The following is a 20,732-nucleotide window of genomic DNA, read 5'->3' as shown; positions in this document are numbered from 1 at the left end:
AAATTTGCCATTCCCATGTTAACAAGTGGAATATAATTCTACTTCTTTTGAATCTGCACTAGACTTAGGGATTCTTTTACAAACAGAACTCAGTGTTAGTAATATTTGAAGCTTCTGAAATTAGACTATAATTTTTTTTTTTTTTCCCGTTTCTAGCTGAGTCTCTTGAAATACTTGACCTTGGTGTGCTCCCTCTTAGAATCCAACTACTATGCAATGAGCATCCCCAGCAACATGGAGAAGTCATGTCTAAATATTCTGGAGGGTGGCCCCAATTGAGACTCCAGTTAATAGTCAGCAACAACTGCCAGTTATGTTGGTAAGCCATCCAGAGCTTCCAGTCCAGCTGAGACTTCAGGTATCTATAGGATCTCAACTGACATCTCTCTGTAATGCATGAAAGACTAAAAGACAGAATTCTTCATCTAGTCAAAGCCAAGCCATAGAACCATGAGAGTAATAGTTTGCTATTTTAGGCCAATAAATATGGGAATGGTTAGTCATGAAACAATAGATAAATATTGTAAAAATTGGTAATAAGAAGTATGGAGTTGGTATACAAAAAAGCCTAAAACATGCAGCATTCGCTGTGGAATAAGGCAGCAGGCAGAAGCTGAAAGGGCCTTGATGAGGCTGTTAATGAAGTCTTGAAAAACAAAGAGAAAATTATTACTAGAGGCTAGAGACAAATGAGTACTATGTAGTTGTAGAAAGTTTGGTAATATCATATTTGCAATACTGTGAAAAACAGAAAATATAACTAATTAACTGATGCATTTGGCTGAGGAGATTTTGAAGTAGAATACCAAAAATACCAACATTATTTTTATGTCACTTATGATAAAGTACAGATAAAGAGTTATAAGCTAAAATGAAAACTTTCAGTGTTTAATCATTGTTTGAGTAAATGCAAAGAAGTCATGACTGTTTGGGATCAAGGTTTGTTTGTTTGTTTTTTAATTACCCACACAACAGTCTTTCCAAATGACAAAGGACTCGCAAAAGAAAAAATGCCCTCAGGGTATAATGTCATCTTTAGGATGAGTTGGTAAGATCCTTTGTTAAGAATACAGAAATATTTAAGGATATGCCTAATAAATCTTTTTAATTAGATAAAGAAGCTTCTAAGAATCTTAATCTTCCCAGAGAAGCATAACTCATGCAAAATCAGACAGGTGGCAATCTGGAAGACATTTGTGGGTATGACTTTTGTCTAATGGGGTAAACACTAAAAGAGTCATAGAAAATCACAATTTTTAAGACAAAATAGACAGAAGCACCGTCATTTTGGACTAAAAGGGACAAAGTACAAAATTAGAAGGGGATTTTGGGTTTTCAACTTTATTCGTCTGGAAATAGACTGAAAAAAGTATTCAGATGTAAACACACCTTGTTTCTCATTGAAAAGCAAAGGTCATATGGAATATAGAGCTAATTGCCTAAAGGGCTTCCCTGGTGGCTCAGACAGTGAAGAATCTGCCCATAATGTGGGAGACCCAGGTTCGATTCCTGGGTCAGGAAGATCCCTTGGAGAAGGGAATGGCAACCCACTCCAGTATTCTTGCTTGGAGAATTCCAAGGACAGAGGAGTCTGGAGGGCTACAGTCCATGGGGTCACAAAGTCAGACACCACTGAGTGACTAACACTTAACTTAACCAAGAGCTATGGAAAATCATTCCCAGGGAGTAGAAGTGGGTTCTTATGAAACTGATGATACTTACCTTTGAATGGATTTTAAAAAACTACAATGGACTAGTGACTGTAAGGCAATTCTCCCAATATTTTACAAATGAATATTGCAGTTATCCTATCTGTATATCACCATGGTGCGTTGCCTGTGTGAGCAGTTGATTTCTTTCCCATTTCTTTACTCCACAGGTCTTGAGAGGAACTACACTCAAGGATCTATATGCAAGGAATTGAGCTCAAGGAGTCCTATTCACACATTGTCCTGATTTAAAGGATGAAATCCCAGACTTTGAACTAATCCCATAATATGAGTGAGATCTGGAAACCTTAGGGAAAAGGTGAATGCATTTTGCATGTAGGAGGAGATCATTATTGTGGCCAAAGGGTACGTTGTTGCAGGTTTTATTTTCCCAAAGTGGCCAAAACAATATTTTGCATCCCATGTACTTTCACAATATGGTCTGGCTATCAGAGAAGGCAATGGCAACCCACTCCAGTACTCTTGCCTGGAAAATCCCATGGATGGAGGAGCCTGGTAGGCTGCAGTCTATGGGGTTGCTAAGAGTCAGACACAACTGAGTGACCTCACTTTCACTTTTCACTTGCATGCATTGGAGAAGAAAATGGAAACCCACTCCAGTGTTCTTGCCTGGAGAATCCCAGGGACGAGGGAGCCTGGTGGGCTGCCGTCTATGGGGTCGCACAGAGTTGGACACAACCGAAGTGACTTAGCAGCAGTAGCAGCAGAATTGCTTCAAAAAGTCCAATATAATTCTACCCCGTCTTATCTGGACTGCCTTAGAGACTTTGGAAAAAAGAATGCAATAGATGTGATGTTTCATGATATCCAAGACTAGATTTTAGGAAATCTTACATCTTCCTCATTGGTGTTATTGTATTTTTGGACATTCTCTCTAGAACACAGACGTTATATTGTGAGAATCCCAACCCACATGGAGGGTTTATGTGATTGACAATCTGTCTGAGCTCCTAGTTAATAGCCAGAATCAATTGCATCAATTTTAATGAAACTTAGAAATGACTACAACTTCATAAAAAATCCGATTGCAGTCATTTGTGTGTGTAAGAGAAATCTCAAATGACAATAGCCTATATAATCAATAAATCTACAGAATCATTACAGATAATAATAAGTTGTTTTAAGTCACTACTTTGGGGGAGTAGTTTGTAATGTAGTTATAAATAACTGAAAAAATTTGATTTTCAGTACTCTGAATTTTTCTCCAAAACTGTTAACCATTCTACTTCATCTATTTCATTGTTTGGAAATACATTAGAATTTGTGTTTCCATATATATATATATATGGAATGTACAAATACATGTGTGTGTGTGTGTGTGTATATATATATTCTTCATAATCTAAATTATAGGCATTCAGTTCCTGACCCATTACCTCCTGTTTTCTAATTCACTTTCTCTTGAATCTGAATGCAATAATCCTTCAATTTCAATGCAGTAATAATAAAACTCATTACATTTTCATATTGCCTCATTTTTTCTCCTCCTTACCAGCATGAATTTAAGGTTCATTCCTATAATTACTGTTTAGTACAAATGCTTTCTTCTTTTCACTCTCCTTTACCTAGCATGCGTGTGCACATGCACACACACAATATATTGTGCTTTTTCAGTAACAGGACACTTGTCATTTCTATTCTAACTTCATTGTTTAAAACCAGCCACATGTGAACATGTGTGCTCAGTCACTCAGTCATGTTCCAACTCTTTGCAACCCCATGGACTGTAGCCTGCCAGGCTCCTCTGTCCATGGAATTTTTCAGGCAAGAATACTGGAGCAGGTTGCCATTTCCTCCTCCAGGGTATCTTCCGGACCCAGGGATCGAACCCGGGTCTCCTGAATCTCCTTCGTTGGTGAGCGAATTCTTTGCCACTGAGCCCACTAGGAAGTCCAACCTACCACATTCCCCCATCTAAATACATCAGAAGCACATATACAGAAAGGAAAGACAAGTCAGACATATGAGAATGAAAAACCTCTATTGCAGAATCCAACACAACCTTGACTTGTTTGTCTCTGATCTCATCTACTGCTATTTACCTGACCTCCTTGCTCTTGCCATACTTGCCTTCCTGAATCTTCTCAAACACATCAAATACAGTCTACTTCAGGGCCTTGATAATTCACTTGCTGTAAATGTCCAGGTTTCATGTTGTATCAATTAAATCAGCATGGTTATGGGTAGGATTAACGCATCAGCAGTTTTTATAATAAAAAGCCCCAAGAATTTCCAGTCTATAGTAAAGTTTTGGAACCACCAACTTTAAGTAAAATTAATAGTTTTACTTTACAGTTGAGGAATATGAGGATCTGAAAAATTGAAAATGTATTTGAAATTTTCCAGTTAGTAAATATCAGAGCTGGGACTCAAATTTGTATATCTCATTCCCATCTGCTATATTTCCTGTATAAAATAGATTCCTCTGTATGTGAGCACTAAAATAAGGGAAATCATCTTTCAAGTTTCTTTATAAATGTGTGCTAAGGCCCTTTAGTAGTGTCCAACTCTAATAGTGTTACAACCCTATGGACTGTAGCCCACAAGGCTCCTCTGTCCATGGGATTCTCCAAGGAGGAATACTGGAGTGGGTTGCCGTGCCCTCCTCCAGGGGATCTTCCAGAGACTGTACCATTGTCTTTTACATCTCCTTCACTAGCAGGCAGATAGATTCTTTACCACTAAAGCTACCTGGGAAAACCCAAGTTACTTCACACTTACTCTCAAATCACTTTCCAAAAATCTTGCACAAATTTAAACACCAACTTGCATGAAATTCACAGACAAATTGGGAATAGCATTTTGTACTGAATACGTACTTATAGTTCAATACCAATGAGTCAGATACTAGGTCTGGGGCATGAGAGGGAGAAAAGTGGTGACAGGATAACTAAGATGTTTACAATGATGTGAAATCTGCCCAGTGAGTACACTTGAAATAAATCTGAGTCCACCATGTCTCTTCTTCCTTGGAAAACTATATTCCCATAGCTCAGTCCTAGATAATCTTAGATGATGGTCCTATTCTGGGAGGAAACACCATTGTTTCCTGTCACATATTTCCCAAGTACACACTTTCCATGTTGCCTTAATTTATAGGAATTTTTCTTGACCCAATCAACCTAGCATTCAATTTTGCATTTCCAATCCAAGATACCTAGCTGAACCAAGTGAAAGTTTGATGGAGAACACTGAAAAATATTTCAGAAGACAAATATGTAACTTCCTTAGAGCATTTTTGAAAAAAACATGTATGTTACACTGGACTGTAACTAACAGTACCTTTGAGTATATAGCTTATCATCTGGTACAATTAGATGAAGGAAAAAAGAACAAAAGTTACCCAAATTGAGTCACAAAATGTTAAGAGAATAAAGACTCAAACTCAAGCTAGAGGAATTCAGATCAAACACAGTGATGATTTTCTTGAGAACAGGAGAACCAAAGGAAGTTGTGCCAAATCCAACTCCAGATAGATCTCTTCCCAGTGTATTTTTATTCCATGTTGCCTGCTTTCTCTTTGAATTTCCCTCTCAACAGTTTGACACAATTTGGCAAAATACTTTTTTTTTCCCCAAGGGCTGAGCAGGTATTAACTTACTGTGAGACAATGATGATCCCTCCTGACTTAAAAAAATTTTCAGCATTTAAGAGAAGACTCTGACATGACTTTGTGTTTCCCTAGAGATCTTCTTTGCAAATTCACTTTTACTTTTAGCAGCTGGGAGCACTGGTGCTCTGAGCCATACCACAGGCCCTGTGGGTCTAAAAAGTCTTCAGAGGGGAGAGATAAATGAGACCAAATCTCAGATCCTGGAAATATACTATTTGTGCTGAATCAAGGTTTCTCTAGTGCAGCTGACCATCAGTGCTGGGAGTAAGTGTTTAATGAACAAGAAGGATAGAAAAAGGTTGAAGACTGTTCTGTAAAGCCAAGAGCAGAGGTACGGAGGAGATACAGAGGGATAACAATCCTACAAATATACTGATGTCCTTGTCTACTCCAGAAGTCATCTCAGATTGGCACCTGACTCCAGTACAGGATGCACAGTTTCTTGAATCCTTCAAGTATTAAGGTAGCCTTATTGCATACCAAAATGAACCATCAGTAAGTCTTTCTTTTATTTGTATCTCAATTGTTTTGTTGCAGTTAGAGATTTTAGTCCCTTACTATTTTACTTATGGGTTCAAGGTAAGTCAATCAAAGCTCTAGGAGTAGCTTTTCTTAAAGCAATAATGAGGGAAGAATGTCTCATTCTGCATCTTGTTCTCACTCATATCAGTCAGGCCAGCCAGGCGGGAGTCAGGATACATGCATTTGTTAGAAAGCAACCTTGTACTTGAGTACTTAGGACCCTATAGTGCCCTCAGAAAACCTAGGAAATCAGCAAACTTATTAGATTTCCAATCTCCTCCATGCCTGAGTATTCCATCCTCCAAATCTAATTCTGTCCTACAATTTCTCACACAGAAAGTTTCAAAGCCCAAAAAGCTAGGAATACCTATCTCATTACCCTAGGTTCTGTTTGTCCATGGCAAAATCAGATCTCTGTCTTATTGAATAGTCTAAGAGAAATTCTTCCTTTAACAGAAATGATATGCACTCCTTCATCTTTACTCTTTCTTGGTAGCAGCACAAAACATATTCCCTTTATTTTAAAAAACTCATATATCAGAATTGTCTCTTGGTCCCAAGGGAGATTAATGAGGGGACCTCAACGACATTGCCATATTGATGGGCTCATTGAGGAGCCATCCATCTTGTATCTTGAGAGCCCACCTAACCTAACTAACTGAGGACTAGTTTTGGCTATCTCTGAAAACAGTTCTTGATTTAAAAGAGCGTAAAACCACAGTGCCTTCAACCATGGCTTATAAGCTCAAGAAAGACCAATATGTCTTTCAACTTGAGGAACTAAATAAAGTTTCCTTTTCTGAAAGGCAAATATATAGTTAGACTAACTGACTCAGACATTTGCAAATGCATGAGCAGTATCAGTGAGTATTGTAACAAATATTTCTTAAAATATAGGACTGCATTATGTGTTTTATATGATTTTCTCATTTAAGTATTTAAAAAACCCTAAAACATTATTATCTGAAATTTATATTGGCAAACTGAATACTGAGGAGAATAAAATATTTGCTGAGGATAATCCAGTTAGCAAGTAACAGCAATCAGATCAGATTCTGAACCCGGCAGTCTAAATCTAGTCTCTTATTTTCCAGAGCGGACCACATAAAGAGGGTGACAATCCTGGAAACAGTTGTGCAAGAGATGCTTGAAGCATTTGAGGAAAACTCAGATTTGGAGACTAAATTTAATTTCCTCAGAGGCACTTTCTCTAAGTAGGAACTGGCTTATGTATGTTTTCTTCATAGCATACATAACAAGGAAACCACTTTCAAAGGTGTGGGTATAAGTATAAGAAAACTATAAGTGCTTATGAAATTATTATTCTTGCCTGGAGAATCCCAGGATGGGGGAGCCTGGTGGGCCACCGTCTATGGGATTGCACAGAGTCGGACACGACTGAAGCGACTTAGCAGTAGCAGAAGTTATTGGGTTAGTGATAGCAGGCACTGTCACAACCCTTGGACCAAAGGAACAAGAGGAGAAATATGGCTAAAAGAGAAAACCAGAGCCAAAAAGGCTGCTGGCAGAGAGATGTGTCCAGCTTGCAGCAACCTTGCTGGGAGAGAGCTCAAGGAATAAATCCCTGACCTCCCTCCAGTCTCCAGATGGTTTTTCCCATTGTCACATCAAACCAGAAATGAGAGGGCAAGGACTCTATCAGTGTAGCCCAGGGTCCCAGGCACCAGAACAAGATAGAAAGTGGCAGAGAATCGACCAAAGGAGAAAAATACAAGATATTCCTCACAACATGCACTAAGAAAGGTTATATTTGCATGATATTGATAGTTGATGATTTTCACACATTAGAATATTAGGCAGAAATGGAGAGGTTTCACTGCAAGATGAAAATCTTAGAAGTGGGCGTATTAGTTACAAAGCTATTTTAATTACTCAGGAAAGAAATGAGGAAGGCATGATTTGGAGTAGAACTGGTAGAAATGGAAGAAAGGTATGAAATTAAAGATTTGTAGGATAAATAGATTGTTTCTAAGATGAATTTATTTCACCTTATAATAGCTTTAAGGAAGGTAAAGCCTGATTCTCTGCATCATTATGGTTTCTGCATCTGTCCCCAATGACACTACCTTCCATCCTTCCACATTTATTCTACTTGGAATCCCTGGGATGAGAGATCAGCACATTTGGGCTGCCATCCCCTTCTGCTCCATGTATATCCTCGCTCTGGTTGGCAATGGAACTATCCTCTACATCATTATGAAGGAGAGAACTCTGCATGAGCCAATGTACCTCTTCCTGTGCCTGCTGTCTATCACTGACCTGGTACTTTGTTCAACCACATTGCCCAAAATGCTAACAATCTTCTGGCTTAAGTCCCACATAATATCTTACCAAGGCTGCCTCACCCAGATGTTTTTCGTGCATACAATCTTTGCCACAGAATCAGCTGTTCTGCTGGCCATGGCTTTTGACCGCTACGTGGCTATCTGCCATCCACTTCATTATGCATCCATCCTCAACGCCATGGTGATTGGGAAGATTGGTCTGGCATGTGTGGTCCGTGGCCTTCTCTTTGTTTTCCCCTTTGTCATCCTCACAGAACGCCTACCTTTCTGTGGACATCACATCATCCCTCACACCTACTGTGAACATATGAGCATTGCCAAACTGGCCTCTGCCAGCATCAGGCCCAACACCATTTATGGTCTCACTGTGGCCCTTTCAGTCACTGGCATGGACGTGGTCCTCATTGCCGCTTCGTATGGCCTAATCCTGCGCGCTGTGCTGCGCCTGCCCTCGAAGGATGCCCAGTTCCGAGCATTTAGCACTTGTGGAGCTCATATATGTGTGATTCTTATATTCTATGCACCTGCCTTTTTTTCCTTTTTCACCCACCGCTTTGGCCAGCAAGTACCTCCTCACGTGCATATTGTACTTGCAAATCTCTATCTCCTTGTGCCCCCTGCTCTCAACCCCTTGGTCTATGGCATTAACACCAAACAGATCCGCCTGAGAATATTTCACTTTTTTATGGGGAGAAGATAGTTAAGTCTCTCCATAACCCAAGGAAGAACTGGTAAAGCTGTAATTAATTTTCTACTTTCTCAAACATCTCTTATCCTTATACTATAAGTTGCTGTTTCTGCCAATCTTAGCAAGCCAGTTGTTATTCAGTCACTAGGTCGTGTCTGACTGTGATTGCATGAACTGCAGCCCACCAGGCTTCCCTGTCTATCTTTCACTATCTCCTGGAGTTTGCTCAAACTCATGTCCATTGAATCGATGATGTCATACAACCATCTCATTCTTTTTTGCTCCCTTTTCCTCCTGCCCTCAATCTTTTCCAGTGTCAGAGCCTTTTCCAATGAATTAGCTGTTTGCATCATGTGGCCAAGGTATTGGAGCTTCAGCTTCAGCAACAGTCCTTTCAATGAACATTCAGGATTGATTTCCTTTAGGACTGACTGGTTTGATCTTGTTGCAGTCCAAGGGACTCGAGTTTTCTCCAGCACCACAATGAGAAAGGATCAGTTTTTCAGTGGTCAGCCTGCTTTATGGTCCAACTCTTATATCCGTTCATGACTACTGGAAAAACCATAGCTTTGACTATAAGGACCTTTGTCAGCAAAGTGATATCTCTGATTTTTAATACAGTGTCTAAGTTTGTTATAGATTTTCTTCCAAGGAGCAAGCATCTTTTAATTTTGTGGCTATAGTCACCTTCTGCAGTGATTTTAGAGCCCAAGAAAATAAAATCTGCCACTGTTTCCACTTTTTCCCAACCTATTTGCCAATGAAGTGATGGGACCAGATGCTATGATCTTAGTATTTTGACTGTTGAGTTTTAAGCCAGTTTTTCCACTCTCCTCTTTCACCTTCATCAGGAGGCTCTTTAGTTTCTGTGCTTTTTCTGCCATTAGGGTAGTGTCATCTGCATATCTGAGGTTATTGATATTTCTCCCAGCAATCTTGATTCTAGCTTGTGATTCATCCAGCCAGGCATTCACATGATGCACTCTGTATATAAGTTAAATAAGCAGGCTAACAATATACAGCCTTGACATACTCCTTTCCCAATTTTGAACCAGCCCATAGTTCCATGGCCAGTTCCAACAGTTGCTTCTTCCCCTGCCTACAGTTTTCCCAAGAGCCAGGTAAGGTGGTCTGTTATTCCTATCCCTTAAATAATTTTCCACAGTTTGTTCTGATCCACACAGTCACAGCAAGTCAGTACCATGTATTATCTGAGAGGTTTGGAAGAACAGCTCATTTATACCTGCTACATATATAGAAAATTAGTTTCCTAGAATGCTATTATATGGCCTGTTCATGGGCCTATAGGTCTTGAGTCTTCCTAGGAAAAGATCAGGAAACAATATAGTAACTTTGAATTCGTAGTAAGAACCATAGAAAGTTATTCTTTCTACATAAGAAATCCCATGTGCTGGAAATAGATAAAAAGTGGTCAAAAAAGAACTATTGACTTATAGTCAGCCCCAAGGAACTGAGAATAACACACACACTGATTAATTGATTGTTTACACTTTCTTTGATCAAGAGTGTTTGCAAGAGTGTTTGTTAGTCCTAGGTCAGAGATGGCTGTCAGAGGGCAGGATCTTTTGGATCTGGAATTAGATTTGAAAGAGATGAAGATGACTGCTGGGTGCTTAAATGTGAGAAGTCTGGAAACACATATATCAATGGGAAAGCCACAGCTCAGGTTTCTCAACAAATTACTTCAAAGTGACACTTTGTCACTAATATTTACTTTATGACCAATGACCTTTGCATTTTCCCGATATTGTCAGAGCAATTATGTTTTACATGCAAATTATTTTGTGGGTCATTATGGACATATCCTGATATTTTCTTTATCTCATATAGTCAAAAACACATTGTGTATCTTAGAAACCCCAGGACACAGAGTTTTCTGCTAACGGTATCCAAATTGACACAATAGAACAATGAAAAGAGATAGAGGCTTACGATCATAAAAGAAGAAAGACAAATATCATTACTAACGAATGACAAGATTTTTCTACAGAGAAAACCCATAAGCCCGTAGAGATAGATTTTTAAAACTAATGATATTTAAAGAAATTTGCTGAGTTCAAAGTAAATAAATAAAATCACGAACTGACACATTTTTATGTAAAGCCACAATTAGGAATGCATATTTTTTAAATTTATAGCAATAGCAACAAAATCTGTGGTACTTTAACAGAAATGTGCATGGTCTCTATGTTAAACAATTAAGAAAGTGTTTGAAATATATTTGAAAAAATAAAAAAGAATATATAGATTGCCCTGCGGAAAGCCAGGTCCTGTAACTGATTCTCCTGACTCCAAGACTTGAGCTTCAAAGGTTTGTCCCAGACACATTCCAGAGAATTTTGTACCAGAACTCAGATGCACAGTCCAGCTGACTACTGATAAATGCCTGAACACTGTTTCGGAAGAGGCCCTTCCCCCATCAGCTACTCTTTCTCTCATCAATTAGAAGAGTTGGATATGGGGGGAGGCAGGAATCCAGGGCCGTGCTTGGTTTCTACTGACCCTTCTTGCTACATGGGACTCGCAGTGTACCCCCTGGCCCCACCCAGCCTGTTCCCTTCTCATACAGCTTTAAAACCTTACTACTTTTATTTAAAGAGGAACCGGATTGGAGCAAGTGGCTTCCCCTGCCCTTAACACCTTGCATTTCCTGTGGGGGACACAGGAGGCATAGGGGGTAGGGGGTGGTGCATGAACACCATCTCCCAGGGCTTGGGGACGTCTTCCTGGCAACATGGCAACAGGGCTGTTGCACATGTTTGTTTGGAAACCAAGCCGAATGCCTGCCAGGCAGCCAGAGGTCTGGGTGATGGCTGACTCCCCTGCTCAGTTCAGGGGCGCCTGTCCTAGGCCAGCCTGCCATCCCTGGAGCAGGGGGCTACCTCCCAGGGTTCATTCCTGGGTCAGGGTGCCCAGGCGTGTGGCAGGAGGCTCACCTTGGAGAGTCCTTGTCCCAAGCACTGAGGCCCCCTGAGGGCTGGAGGGTAGCTGAACAGCTGTGCATTGTAGGAGACAGGGCTGCTATGGATCCCAATGGCCAGGAATCAGCTTGGGAATCTCTGTATGCTGGGGGCACTAGGGGTCTCAGCTTCCCTGGACTTCTCAGACAGCCCTCCTCTTCCCAAAGCTATTGATGGAGCTTCTCTGGGATTGTTTGCCAAACCCCACATTAGACTCCAAGGGTCCAAGACCATTTCCATCTGAACACATGTTTTCCTTTTCTGTAGGAACTTGTGTTTTTGTTTTTGTTTTTTCCAACTAGCACCACACCATGCTTCTGAAGGCCACATTTTGCCTTTCCCCATCACTACACTGAAATAGTAGTTGTACAGTTCCCAATCTTGCCTTGGCTTGCTTGGATAAAACTTTGTATGTATTTTGTAAGACATAGATTCTATATTGTAATGATGCCCTATGCAAAAAGAAAAAAAAATTAACAAAACTGTAAATTTTATTGTTTTAATGCATATGCATGTTTAGTGAAGTTTACATTTTGAAATAAAATTTATAATTCATTATTTTAAAAATTAAATAAAAAAATATATTATGAAATTCATGGATATGAAAAATGGTAAAATAGGAAAAAATAGAAATAATGAAAGATAAAGGCATGAACTTATCAGAAGAAATATAGACAAAATTTTTTTATAAAATCAACCTCAACCATCTCAGTACTAAGAAAAAGGCAATGAAAACCACTTTTACACTCCTTAAATTAGCATATACCTAGAACAAAATTCAGAAAATACTAAAAATTAGTGAGGATATAGAGAAATAGCAATACTTATGCATTGCTAATGGGATATTAAATGTGCATCCACCGGTTTCAAGATCAATTTAAAATATTTAGCAAAGTTACAGATATGCATATCTTACAAACCAGAAATTTCACTCCTCAATATTATCCTTTGAGGCACACTGCACAAGTGAACAGCTATCTTTAAATAAGAATATTAAACACCATTTATTTTGGCATTATTATCTTCAAATGTTTGTTTTTACAGTTGAATCAGAATCATTTTGGCAAGATTTCAAATACAATAAATCATTAAAATGTGTTTGGATTTGCCATTAATTTATAAATTCATTTAAGAAGTTGTAGCTTTTAAATAGTTGTGCTGAATTCCCTCATGGTACAGTGGATAAGAATCTTCCCGTCAATGCAGGGGAAACGGGTTCAATCTCTAGTCCAAGAGGATTCAACATGGCTTGGAACAGCTGAGCCTGTGTGCCACAACTACTGAGTCCTTGCTCTAGAACACTTGAGCTGCAACTATTGAGCCCAAGTGCCACAAACTACTGAAGTCCAAATGCCCTAGAGCCTGTGCACCACAGGAGAAGCCATCACAGTGTGGAACACTTGCACCACAACAAAGAGTAGCGCCTGATCATGGCAACTAGATAAAGCCTGTGTGCAGCAATGAAGACCCAGTACAACCAATAAATAAATGAATAAATAAATTATTTTTAAAAGATTTGCTTTGTGTGTCTATATATATGGGAAAACAAAAGCAAGTAAAATTTCACAAACTAGGATACATATTTAGTTAATATTTAAATGACATTATTTGCTTAGTCATTCATTCATTTATTTGGCAATTATGTATGCCTACTATGTACCATGAAACTAGAGATCTCTTCAAGAAAATTAGAGATACCAAGGGAATATCTCATGCAAAGATGGGCTCGATAAAGGACAGAAATGGTATGGACCTAACAGAAGCAGAAGATATTAAGAAGAGGTGGAAAGAATACACAGAACTGTAGAAAAAAGAGCTTCATGACCCAGAGAATCATGATGGTGTGATCACTCACCTAGAGCCAGACATCCTGGAGTGTGAAGTCAAGTGGGCCTTAGAAAGCATCACTACGAACAAAGCTAGTGGAGGGGATGGAATTCCAGTTGAACTATTTCAAATCCTGAAAGATGATGCTGTGAAAGTGCTGTACTCAATATGCCAGCAAATTTGGAAAACTCAGCAGAGGCCACAGGACTGGAAAAGGTCAGTTTTCATTCCAATTCCAAAGAAAAGCAATGCCAAAGAATGCTCAAACTACCACACAATTGCACTCGTCTCACACGCTAGTAAAGTAATGCTCAAAGTTCTCCAAGCCAGGCTTCAGCAATACACGAACCATAAATTTCCAGATGTTCAAGCTGGTTTTAGAAAAGGCAGAGGAACCAGAGATCAAATTGCCAACATCTGCTGGATCATCAAAAAAGCAAGAAAGTTCTAGAAAAACATCTATTTCTGCTTTATTGACTATGCCAAAGCCTTTGACTGTGTGGATCACAATAAACTGTGGAAAATTCTGAAAGAGATGGGAATACCAGACGACCTGATCTGCCTCTTGAGAAACCTGTATGCAGGTCAGGAAGCAACAGTTGGAACTGGACATGGAACAACAGACTGGTTCCAGATAGGGAAAGAAGTACGTCAAGGCTGTATATTGTCACCCTGCTTATTTAACTTATACACAGAGTACATCATGAGAAACTCTGGGCTGGAAGAAGCACAAGCTGGAATCAAGATTGCCGGGAGAAATATCAATAACCTCAGACATGCAGATGACACCACCGTTATGGCAGAAAGTGAAGAGGAACTAAAAAGCCTCTTGATGAAAGTGAAAGTGGAGAGTGAAAAAGTTGGCTTAAAGCTCAACATTCAGAAAATTAAGATCATGGCATCTGATCCATGGGAAATAGAAGGGGAAACAGTGGAAACAGAGACAAACTTAATTTTTTGGGCTCCAAAATCACTGCAGATGGTGAATGCAGCCATGAAATTAAAAGACGCTTATTCCTTGGAAGGAAAGTTATGACCAACCTAGACAGCATATTCAAAAGCAGAGACATTATTTTGCCAACAGAGGTCTGTCTAGTCAAGGCTATGGTTTTTCCTGTGGTCATGTATGGGTGTGAGAGTTGGACTGTGAAGAAAGCTGAGTGCTTAAAAATTGATGCTTTTGAACTGTAGTGTTGGAGAAGACTCCTGAGAGTCCCTTGGACTGCAAGGTGATCCAACCAGTCCATTCTATAGGAGATCAATCCTGGGTGTTTATTGGAAGGACTGATGCTGAATCTAAAACTCCAATAGTTTGGCCACCGATATGAAGAGTTGACCCATTGGAAAAGACCCTGATGTTGGGAGGAACTGGGGGCAGGAGGAGAAGGGGATGACAGAGGATGAGATGGCTGGATGGCATCACTGACTCAATGGATGTGAGTTTGAGTGAACTCCAGGAGTTGGTGATGGACAGGGAGGCCTGGTGTGCTGCAATTCATGGGGTTGCAAAGAGTTGGACATGACTGAGCAACTGAACTGAACTGAACTGAACTGAACTGAACATCATGAGAAATGCTGGGCTGGATGAAGCACAAGCTGGGATCAAAATTGCCGGGAGAAATATCGATAACCTCAGATATGCAGATGACACCACCCTTATGGCAGAAAGTGAAGAAGAACTAAAGGACCTGTTGAGGAAAGTGAAAGAAGAGAGTGAAAAATTTGCCTTAAAGCTCAACATTTAGAAAACTAAGGTAATGACATCTGGTCCCATCACTTCATGACAAATAGATGGAGAATAAATGGAAACAGTGACAGATTTTATTTTGGGGGGCTCCAAAATCACTACAGCCATGAAATTAAAAGACACTTGCTCCTTGGAAGAAAAGCTATGACCAACCGAGACAGCATATTAAAAAGCAAAGACATTACTTTGCCAACAAAGGTCCATCTAGTCAAAGCTATGGTTTTACCAGTAGTCATGTATGGATGTGAGAGTTGGACTGTAAAGAAAGCTGAGCGCTGAAGAACTGATGTTTTTGTACTGTGGTGTTGGAGAAGACTCTTGAGAGTCCCTTGGACTGCAATGAATCCAACCAGTCCATCCTAAAGGAGATCAGTCCTGAATATTCATTGGAAGGACTGATGTTAAAGGTGAATCTCCAATCCTTTGGCCTTCTGATGTGAGGAACTGACTCATTGGAAAAGACCCTGATGCTTTGAAAGATTGAAGGTGGGAGGAGAAGGGGTCAACAGAGGATGAGATGATTGGATGACATCACCTACTCAATGGGCATGAGTTTGAGTAAACTCTGGGAGTTGGTGATGGACAGGGAGACTTGGCGTGCTGCATTCCATGGGGTCGCAGAGAGTCAGACATGACTGAGCAGCTGAATTCATTGATGTGCCATGTGCTGTGCTGTGCTTATTTCAGTCATGTCTAACTCTTTGCAACTCTATGGACTGTAGCTCACCAGGCTCCTCTGTCCATGGAGATTCTCCAGGCCAGAATACTGTAGTGCATTGCCATGCCCTCCTCAAGGGGATCTTCCCAACCCAGGGATCGAACCCAGGGCTCCAGCATTGCAGACAGATTCTTTACCATCTGTGCCATCAGGGAAACCCAAGAATACTGGAGTGGGTAGCCTGTCCCTTCTCCAGGGGATCTTCCCAACCCAGGAATTGAGCCGGGATCTCCTACTTGCAGGCAGATTCTTTACCAGCTGAGCTACCAGGGAAACCTACTATGTGACATATATGATGTTAATGAGAGGGACACACTATTTGCAGAAAAATCAGATGGGGCTATTATCCCAGAGTGGTGTGATTATCCAGAAAGTTAAGGTGAAAAGTTTTGACTAAAATGAGAATCCTCTGGTTGATAATAGAAGGTGCTTGATGGAATTGGGGGCATACTATGAAGAAAGGTTTCTTTAGTAATTGTGTTCAGCTATTTGACAGGCCCGAGGATAAAATAATGACAGGCCCAGGACTAGGAAGAAATGGTTATATTTGATTGCTACCTGTCATTCAGGACCACCATGGGACATAGAGAAAAACAAATGACTGAGCTCAAGATTTCTGCATGTTATTAGAGTTACAGCTTTCTGTTGGGGAAGCTGTGTGGATCTGTCTATGAACAGGTGCATCTACATTGGCCCTTATGGTGATACAATGGTAAAGAATCTGCCTGCCAATGCAGGTGATACAAGAGATGTGGGTTAGATCCCTGGGCTGGGATGATTTCTTGAAGTAGGAAATGGCAACCCACTCCAGTATTCTTGCTTGGAAAATACCATGGACAGAGGAACCTAGTGAACAACAGTCCATGGGGTCACACAAAGTTGGACATGACTGAGCAACTAAGCATGTAAGTACATTGATGTACTCTTTCTATTGATGTACTGACTGACCCAACACATTAATTTTGTCACTCACATTCCTCTGTCATTGTTTCACTCTTACTGACACCTGACTGTGAACAAAGTCTTCCTACAGAGCCTGTCTGCAGGCAGAACTTGAACTATATCAGGTTTTAAAATCTGGCTTCCTGAGCCCCATTTCTGATACATCTTTGAAAGATTTTTATGATGGTTTTGTTCTGTTTTGTGCATTTTGCAATTGACTTGGAGAGATACTTTTGAAGACTTTAATAATTTGCTTTTTTTGGAACCATGAGAAAGGAAACATGGTCACATCTGGACTCAGAGATTGAGAGGATACTGAGACAGAAGAGACTGTGGTGCTGAGTGAAGGAAGTGGTATCAAAGAAAATTCCCTGGAGACTGTTTGGATCAAAACTATTAACCTGCGAAAAAAGTTAGAGTGAAGTCAGAAAGCACTGAGGGACAGACAGAACTTGAGACTACTAACACCATTTTACCAGGGTCTCAACAACAGGGTTTGTGACTATTTCATGAGCTTGAATACTTCAGCCAGAAAGCAAAGTCTCCCTGGTTCTCAAATGCTCACACGTGTGGGAATGGGGTGTTTGGGATGTCCAAACTGCAAAGCCCTAATATAGTTCCAGATTCAGATTTAACTTCACCCTCCATCTACAAGATCCCCTGGAGAAGGAAATAAGGACCCACTCTGGAGAAGGCAATGGCACCCCACTCCAGTACTTGTGCCTAGAAAATCCCGTGGACGGAGGAGCCTGGTAGGCTGCAGTCCATGGGGTCACTAGAGTTGGACACGACTGAGCAACTTCACTTTCACTTTTCACTTTCATGCATTGGAGAAGGAAATGGCAACCCACTCCAGTGTTCTTGCCTGGAGAATCCCAGGGACGGGAAGCCTGGTGGGCTGCCGTCTATGGGGTCGCACAGAGTTGGACACGACTAAAGCGACGCAGCAGCAGCAGCAGCCAGTACTCTTGCCTGGGAAAGATCCCATGGACGGAGGAGCCTGGCAGACTATACTCCATGGGGTCGCAAGAGTCAGACACAACTGAGTGACTTCACTTTCACTTTCCCCTCTCTCAAGCTCCTCTAGGACTGCTAAAAACAGGATTATTCCCAACATCCCTAAGGTCTACCAGCATTATCTTTTGGGAGCTCAGGGCAACCTTCAGCATCAATCTTACAATTAACACCAGTAGTGTGCATGTTTAGGGGATGAAGGAGTAACAAAGAGCTAATTTTGGACACCCTGGGGTCCTTTACTTAAGTTATTTAATGAGACACACCATGGATTCTGGGTGCCTGAAAGAGAGGAGTGGAGAGATGCTGGGCCATGAGTGTGCTCTTCAAGAGGCAAATGAATGTTTGCTAAGACATGCCTGCATACATGTGTATGTACTCACAGACATTTGAAGACAGTGTATGTACTAGCTTTCCACTCTCTTATTGCCTCACATTCAGATAAGTGATTCTAGGTGAGTGTGGACTTTATATTCACATTCTGGTGGCCTTGTTTCAGAGATTCTGATGATCAAAATCTTACTGCTTGCTTTATTCTAATTCAGCATTACAGTTTCCATGATTCCTAAGCCTGCAATATGTGCATTATTTAGCTGGATAAGAATTCTGCTGTAAGTTTTAAAGTTCTCTTATTTTTTTTTTTAAAAGTTCTCTTATTTTATAAACAGTTTTTTGTTGACCTGTTTATTTGGCCTTTGGTTTGTTGAAAAAGGAATGTGATACTTCATCAATTTTTCTCTGTATTTCTATCTATGTCTGTTTCATATACTTTAAGTTATAGTCTTTAGGTGAAAATACATTCAAAATATATGCAATGTATTCTTGTAAATTTAATGACATGTCTTGATAATTATGAATCCATCTGTCCTTAATAAAATAGTTACTATAAAATATATTCTCTCAGATATTAATTTTATGCCACATTATTACTATTCTACTACCATAGCATATAATTCTTTTCTATTCTAATAAAAATCAGAATTATTTTTGTGTATCTTAATATTCCAACTTTTATTTCTACTTTGCAAATCTTGATTCTTTTTAAAATCCAGGCAAGGTTGTTTCTGAATTGCTCTTTTCAGGTGCTCCACCAGGGGGCCAGCATGACTGACTGCAATGCCTCCCAGGGCCACCCCTCTTTCTTCCTTCTCCAAGGCATTCCTGGGATGGAGGACAAACACAAGTGGATCTCTATTCCTTTCTCTTCCATGTACTTTGTCACCATCCTGGGGAACTGCACCATCCTCTTCACCATCTCCACAGAGCACTCCCTGCATAAGCCCATGTTCCTGCTGCTTGGCATGCTGGCCCTCACGGACCTGGGCATGTCCACAACCACCATCCCCAAGGTGCTGTGCATCTTCTGGTTTGACCAGAGTGACATCAGCTTCGAGGGCTGCCTGGTCCAGCTGTTCTTCCTCCACTCCATCTCTGCCTTGCAGTCTGCCATCCTCATGTCCATGGCCTTTGACCGCTATGTGGCCATTTGTGAGCCCCTGCGCTATGCCACCATCCTTTCCAACAGCCGCATTGGGCTCATCGGCCTCGTGAGTTTAGTGCGAGCTGTCCTGCTCATTCTCCCCATGCCCATCCTCCTCCAGAAGATGCCCTTTCATGCCAGGCATGTCATCCCCACCACATACTGTGAGCACATGGCTGTGGTGAAGATGGTGTGTGTGGACACCACGGTCAACAGGGTGTATGGTCTGGTGGTGGCCTTGTTGGTTGCTGGGGTAGACATCTCAGCTATTGCCTCATCTTATGTGCTGATCATCCGGGCTGTAATGCGGCTCTCTTCTAAGGAAGCCCATCAAAAAGCAGTAAATACCTGCACCACACACATCTGTGTCATGCTTATCTCTTATACTCCCTCACTGTTTTCTTTTCTCACTCATCGCTTTGGCCAGGGAATCCCACCTCATGTGCACACCATTCTTGGCAGCCTCTACTTCCTTGTACCTCCAATGCTCAACCCTATTATTTATGCAGTGAAAACCAAAGAGTTTCGGGACAAATTGACAAAATATGGGTTCTGGAGGAAGAAGCTTATAAACATTATCCATGATCAGAAACCTCTCTGATTATTAGTGCTGGTGGGGATGAGAAAAAAAAATAATAAGTAGATGCTGTTCCTGGAGGAATTGGCTCATGGGAAAAATATGTCATACTTTAGATTAGCATCCAAAATCCTTGGACAGATGGGCTAAGACACATGAGACCCCCTGTTCACAGTAATTTCAAAGCAAGGCAGTTATCCTCCGTTAAATAAAAATAATGACATATTCTTCCATAACAGACATACATGTTGGGCAAATTATATGTGGTCATACATGTAATAACAAGCACTTGAAACAGTAACATACTGTACACATAAAATAGGGTGGTATGTTTCCATAAGAACATAAGAGCAAACAATAACTTGCTCACCACTTTGTCACATCAAGGCTAAGGTGTAATATACCTGTGTGTTTAAGGAGCAATAGAAAGTGGTGAAAGCTTGAGGTGAGTGAGAAGGAACAGGGAAAGTTCTAAATTGCATTTAGGGTCATTATTTTATTATCCCTGCTGCAGAAGGCTTACATTTGGGCATCAAGAATTGTTGCTTCCTCGAAGAACTAGGCAATTTGGGCAGTGAATATCATCT

The 20,732-nt window shown here is 40.5% G+C and overlaps 2 protein-coding genes across 2 annotated transcripts; both read left to right on the top strand.

Annotated features, from left to right (window-relative positions):
- The first annotated feature begins 7,920 nt into the window (after positions 1–7,920).
- Positions 7,921–8,871, top strand: LOC133261256 (olfactory receptor 52D1-like). The gene has a single exon (XM_061439765.1). The coding sequence runs from the start codon at positions 7,921–7,923 to the stop codon at positions 8,869–8,871; it is 951 nt and encodes a 316-aa protein (XP_061295749.1).
- A 10,293-nt stretch (positions 8,872–19,164) lies between these two features.
- Positions 19,165–20,277, top strand: LOC133261255 (olfactory receptor 52E4-like). The gene has a single exon (XM_061439764.1). It carries the CDS (start codon positions 19,192–19,194, stop codon positions 20,167–20,169), a length of 978 nt encoding a protein of 325 aa, XP_061295748.1. The 5' UTR covers positions 19,165–19,191; the 3' UTR covers positions 20,170–20,277.
- The last annotated feature ends 455 nt before the right edge of the window (positions 20,278–20,732 follow it).

The sequence above is a fragment of the Bos javanicus genome, chromosome 15 (assembly GCF_032452875.1).
Source record: "Bos javanicus breed banteng chromosome 15, ARS-OSU_banteng_1.0, whole genome shotgun sequence".
Lineage (NCBI taxonomy): Eukaryota > Metazoa > Chordata > Mammalia > Artiodactyla > Bovidae > Bos > Bos javanicus.
The sequence above is the reverse complement of the archived record's forward strand: the minus strand, read 5'-3'. Positions and strand labels throughout refer to the sequence as shown.

Coding starts and splice junctions, on each gene's coding strand:
- LOC133261256 (XM_061439765.1), top strand. CDS start 7,921: ATGGTTTCTGCATCTGTCCCCAATGACACTACCTTCCATCCTTCCACA.
- LOC133261255 (XM_061439764.1), top strand. CDS start 19,192: ATGACTGACTGCAATGCCTCCCAGGGCCACCCCTCTTTCTTCCTTCTC.